The 6132-nt window shown below is 37.9% G+C and overlaps 1 protein-coding gene across 4 annotated transcripts in view; it reads right to left on the bottom strand.

Moving 5' to 3' along the window:
- LOC108684402 (CLIP-associating protein 1-A) overlaps positions 1–6132 on the bottom strand; it is a 42301-nt gene that overhangs the window by 23915 nt on the left and 12254 nt on the right. For all 4 annotated transcript variants that reach the window (XM_018188686.1, XM_018188685.1, XM_018188684.1 and 1 more), the window contains exons 2-5: positions 3978–4083; positions 3233–3404; positions 2980–3156; positions 2707–2783 (exon numbers count right to left, since the gene is read on the bottom strand). In XM_018188686.1, the coding sequence (XP_018044175.1) occupies positions 2707–2783; positions 2980–3156; positions 3233–3404; positions 3978–4083 (532 nt within the window). The remainder of the gene's footprint in view (positions 1–2706; positions 2784–2979; positions 3157–3232; positions 3405–3977; positions 4084–6132) is intronic.

Here is a 6132-nt window from a genome sequence, read left to right on the forward strand (position 1 = left end):
CCACACTCATCTCTATCGTTGACTTCCATCGATTTAATCTACATCTTTTCTGTTACGAAAAACGACTCAAGAGGAACGTGTTTCGAAAAGAGCATGGTGTAATCGTGCCTTAACGCGAACTTCTAACACAATCGCATTGCACGGGGTCACGAAGAAAGAGAGAGTGAAAACGAGACTTATGCAAATTTTTATTCGCTCGCCGGGCGCGCATAACCTTTCTGCGTCGCTTTGAGGATACCGCGATGACGATTCCAATCTTATTAGCATCAACATTATTAAATTGCTTATCAATTTATTATTCTCGTTCTAGTCACGATTGTGTTTTAAAATCAAAAAGATTTCTATGTGCCAAATTTATGTATATAAATTCAATCTGTGTGAAATATTTGAGCACTTACGCCGGTATTCATAGTTCGGATCTTATATTTAAGATAGTCTTAAGTCTTAAGATGTTATAAACCAATCAGAGAGCTGTATTAACATTTTAAGATGGTCTTAAAATAAGAACAGACTATGAATACCGACCGAAGATTCGCTTTGACCAAAAATAAGTTTATTTCTCTTAATTGATGCAATTGATGTGTTTGTCACAGAAATTTTATTGCGGTGAACTACGAAAAAAAATGTTTGTCCTACGATTCTCTTATTTGTATTCGACGAACAAGAATTTGGTCGTCAAAACATGAGTGTCACGAGCGTGGTTACGTCATGACCGTGAAGTATGCATAAATAATAAAAAGATAGAAAATATTGAATGTACGCAAAGTGTTGTTCGCATTTATGCATGAATGAATAAAGCAGATAGACATCGATAACTGACTGTATAACACGGCAGATCAAAGATTGATTTCTCAGAATTATTTTAATTACGAGAGTAAATTGAATTTTCTTCACGCTGCAAGCTCGATTAAATTATATGGTTCCAAGTTAATATACGAGGCATGCTAGATGTACATGGTATTCGACATAGTAACGCTAAGATTCTGTAATCCGCTATAGAGCGTAACTTAACAGGAGGCTGAAATATTCATAGATATGTAATCAGTGTGCAGAACGTGTTGCTCTAATAACGCTTGAGACTGATCCCTCAGACTTTGCCGGACGACCGGAAGTTCGAATGTTCATGAAGGGGATGGTCGGAGGCTTCGCGGAAGATCATCATTAGCGCTTCACGGCTATTTTGAGTTCTATTAATATCTCTGAAATCAAGCGAAGCGCCGTGGCTTCTCCTTGCCAAGCCCAGGTATGATCTAATCGTGATCGTATATGCGCAGGGTGTAGCAAAGAAAACAGAATTGCGCGCATCTTCGATCATAGATTTGCGTGAGAGAGAAAAAAGAAAGGAAAGAGTGAAAAAAATTTCATGGAATCTACTTAAAATTCACTGGATAACGAAAGTGTATAATTCATAAACATGCCACATCAATATGTGCCATCGATTCTAATTGCTACTTTCACCAGAATGATAAATAGCCTGGCATTAATTGTCAGTAATTATTTAGTCAATTTTCCTATCATTTATTTCGCGACTGTGGAATGTTTAATTACTTTGATTTGTAAGAATAATTTATATTAGACGATAAATAATCTTGCTGAACGATGAGAACCGTCTGGCCTTTCACGGAATTACCGTGAATAACGCAGCAATTAATGACAGAAACTAATAATCGTATGGCATTCGAACGAGAAATGTCGCAGAACTCCGATGAACCTTGGGAAAGATATAGACGCGAGAATGAAATTTGTGGAGTGTTGCAATCGTGTACTCAAGGAAGTTCCTCCTCAAGCAGCCACAAACATTTTATGTTGCGATCGATTGCGTAAGCGGAATGCAACGACGAAATTGTCGCCGGGCGAACTTTAGCTCTCATCATCGATCTCGACGGCGGATTATTTCCTCAATCGAGAAGCGAAAGTGTCAATTGCGAGTGCGACACGTAATATTTGCAATCGAAATTCGAACGCCGACAAGCCGAGCAGTCGCAGCGTCCATTGCAAGGCCGTTCGTTTCGAAGCAGGATAGCTTCAGCTTCGGTATGGATTACAGGCGTGGTACGGCGCTTGAAACAATACACCGGTACGATATATCACACGCGATTCTATCGCTCTGAATGCAATATTATGTAATTTCCCCGGCGGTGAGCAGATAACGCGAATCAGCGACCTCATTGTATCACCGTTCAAGGAAACGAAATTTTATGCAACGGAACGGCGAGCAACTTCCTTCTCCAATATCGTTATTTCAATATCATCAATGTTGTTCGTTCTTCCTTCGCCGGAAATGTGGAAGTAAAATTCCGATCGGACCAAGATATCGACATGTCATTAAATCGAAGTCGGTTGCGAAGTACATGAAATCGTAGAAGTAGTATATTCCCATCACATCGAGGAACACGCGGTCTTCGGTAAATATTCATGATGTATACGTGTAATGCTAAGCTGCGAGGAGGACGAGGCGGGGCGAGCAGACAAATGGAGGAGTCTTCCTGCATGCTAAGGCAGGATCGCCGCGTGTTAAACTCTAGAGCTGCACGATGGCAGCACGATACAAGCCTTCGTGCGCATATTGAATAGCGATATGCGCCGCGTGGTACACTCGCGCCTTACTTTTCGTTGTCGTCATCATCACCGTCGTCGTCCTTGTCGGCGGCGAGCTTAAATTAAGTGGTACCCCGCAGCGCCAGAGAATTCAATCAGTCTACTCACCGTCGGACGACATTGCCAAGGGTAAAAGATCACCAGCGGCCTTCAGTTGATCAAACTTCTCTATTAGCAGGAGCATTCTGTAAGCAGAATGGACAACGGATTTATATAACGTTGCGATTAAAGATTTTCATTATAACGCATCGCACTGATCAGTTAATTTTTAACGAGGAAGAGAAACATTTCTTGAATGACTGAATCACGATCAAGAGATCGTGAAATTCTATGCAGACCGAAAGCCGAAAGACAATCGCTTTCTCCGTCCATTTCACTTACTTGGCTTGCGGCACATTGTGTTTTCTTTGCAAATCGACGCGTAATCTCTCGCCTACGTGTCGATAGATGTCCGCCAGCGTGTTCAGAGCAGTTTCCCGAACCTTTTCCGACGGATCCGACAACAGCTTTACGATACTCGGAATTACCCCCGATAGTGCCATCTCATCTGCTCCATGTCTGGAAAAATTCAAATTCCATTAAAAAAAAAACAATTTCTTTTCGTAAATATAATTTATTTCAAGTAAACACTCACTCATTCAACGTAGTTGTCAACAGAATCAGGGCCTCTTCTCGTAATTTTGCATTCTTATGATTGAAGGCTGGACGAAGTCTATCCAGAAGATTCTGAGGCGACATGCATCCCTTTTCCATAATTTTCAGGAGCACCAGTTGCGCCTTCTCCCTGGTAGCATCTTTACTGTCACCTGTGTCAAATGCGAATTTAATTGTCGATTTGTATACACGTGAAATTGGGATCGAATATCTTCGCACGTGTGCATGCGATTATTCTTGATGTCGGCTTCGCGGGACAACTGAAAGCAATCGGCGGACCGGTTCTCGACAAATATGGTGTATACATCTGTCATAGACTTTTTTTTTCAACCTCATTAGAGGCATTTAAACGTCACTCTGGATCGTTCTATTTGAAACTCATTTAGTGATTAACGATGATTCACCCAATACGCGGCGAAATGTTCGTGAAACTCATCACACTTTCGAGATACAGGTCTATAGGGATGGTATAACTTTCTAATTAATGCCTGATGTTAAAATTATCCCCGACTATCTTTACATCGCGAATATACGGGATATTTACAAACCGAAATATACATGAGCTTCTATTGATGCCAATTATCGACCATCGTGAGTCCTTTGTAGAATTATCGATCGTCGTAAATAATAATAGAAATTTTCGATATCGCGTATCGTGTTAGTCGATTCTTCCCCGAAGACGATTTACGAGACAAACGGATGGAACAAATACGCCCCGTACTCACCTAGCCTGTCTATCGTCGGCTGGATGATGGTGGAGATGTAAGGTTTGAAGTCATGACCCATCCGATCTGCGAGATACGTGAGGATCTCTAAACCATTCTGGACAACCTGCAAAAGAAGAACACGTACGTTGTTTGAATTTATGGCGCATATCGGCCGATTATAGCCGCGGTGGCAATGATTGTCCTCCTTCGGTGGGATCGCGTCGTCGCTTTCGCGTGAAGCGGTCGGTGCATCAAGGCGATCGAGGTCTACCGGTTAATTTAGCGAGCACAGAAAGCGTTTATATGGAACTCCATTATGGTATATTAATTAACACTTCCAACTATGGCGAAAAAGCAGGTTAATAATAGAAGCGCATTGGCGCAATTTGCTCTCGCATTCTTCGCGTTTGAAAAACGGGATTATGTCATTCAAAAAATATCTTATTTTTATTATATAATATAATAATTTTTGTTTTGTTAAATATAAGTATACAAAATAAATATTTAAGATAAGTATATAAGATACATGAGTTAAATAGGGTAGAGCAAAGTTTTCTACTCCATTTCTCACGATAATGCTTATATTTCTGAACAGCATATGTTGATTTATTATTATTTAAAGGTTGTGCTTTCAAGGGTCATGATTATATAATGTAATTATAAGTCATGACACTGCAAAGAAATATTGTTTGTTGTCGTAAATTTGTGATGATTTCATTTTTGTATTGTTATACACAATATTCTTTATTTATATTGTTCAGTATTTTCCTTGGATGATAATCCAACGAAAAAAGACTCAACGTCAAAACAGAGAAAAAAAGATATCAGATATCAATTATTCTTTTGAATAAAATCTAGTAACTCATTTAACAAAAATAAATTACTGTTTCTGATCAACAACTACGATATAAATGGACAGAGTATGAAAATAGAGGAGTAGGCCTAAGAGATCGTGTCTCTCATGCAATGTTGACAGCTCGCGTGATGCAAACATATCGATCCAGAGGGAGACGAACTCCATCCTCTTGAAGACGGAGAATCGCTGCTGTGTTTCTTCTCATTCGTTAATATGCGAGTCTCGCCAGACGCAAGTGCACTTGTGATTATAACTTTAGTAATACAATACGTAGACAGAATGCAGGTTTCTGTTAATCAAGAAAATGCACAATTCAATTAATCCACCAGCGAATTTCTAATCGAACGTAATTGTAATTTAGTATCTGCTAAACGCACGCGAAAGGCGACTGCATAGTAATTATAGTGGAAGTCATAACACAAATCACTGAGTAACGCCAACGATAATACTATATCTTTAACGTGTCGATTTTAATATCCCATAATATATAACATTTATATCTCGAATCTAAAGAGAATATCTAGGTGAACATTGCTAAATTTAATTTTCCATTGAGCAGCTTGTACACTACCATCACAAACTGCAAAGTGTTTAAACGTTGCAGTACGACGTTTAAATACATTTAACGAAGTGCTATACATAGGCGTATAAACCTATTTTCGAGCCACGGGGTAAACGTTCTCTCAGGGCTATCGTCTGGCTGTGACATCATTGCTCAGTACCGAGAATTTTTGCTCTCCTCTTTGGTTTTGCTCTTCTACGCTATTATCTTCAATCTCTCGATAAAACTACATGCATCTCTAATCCATTCATGATTGTATCTATCAAGTGACTTACACGTTATATTTCTACGCAACACTGCATTCATAAAACGTAAACATCTTGATAAGATCTATATTTGTACCTATATATCTTTATTATTTTTCAATATCAATTGCAATAATTATCTATTAGGTAAAATAACGATACACAACTAAAACAACATAGAAACAATAACACACTGACAAAAATTTACTAAATCTTAATACATATTTCTTTAAATAATACTAAACATTTACTTACGGTAAATATTTATTCAATAAAAAAATGATAAATCAAATTAATTTTTGTATTAAATAAAAGATCTTTTTCAATGCACAATTATAACAACGCAAACAAAAATTTGCACCTAAAAATATTGTCTTGAAGAATCATTGTATATATAAATTAATCAATTAAGGTCAGAAAATGGATCTATGAAATTAGCACGATATTCTATTAATGTAAAAAAAAAAAAAAAAAAAAAAAAAAAAAAAAAAAAAAAAAAAAAAAAAAAAA

This window comes from Atta colombica, unplaced genomic scaffold, assembly GCF_001594045.1.
Source record: "Atta colombica isolate Treedump-2 unplaced genomic scaffold, Acol1.0 scaffold134, whole genome shotgun sequence".
Taxonomy (NCBI): domain Eukaryota; kingdom Metazoa; phylum Arthropoda; class Insecta; order Hymenoptera; family Formicidae; genus Atta; species Atta colombica.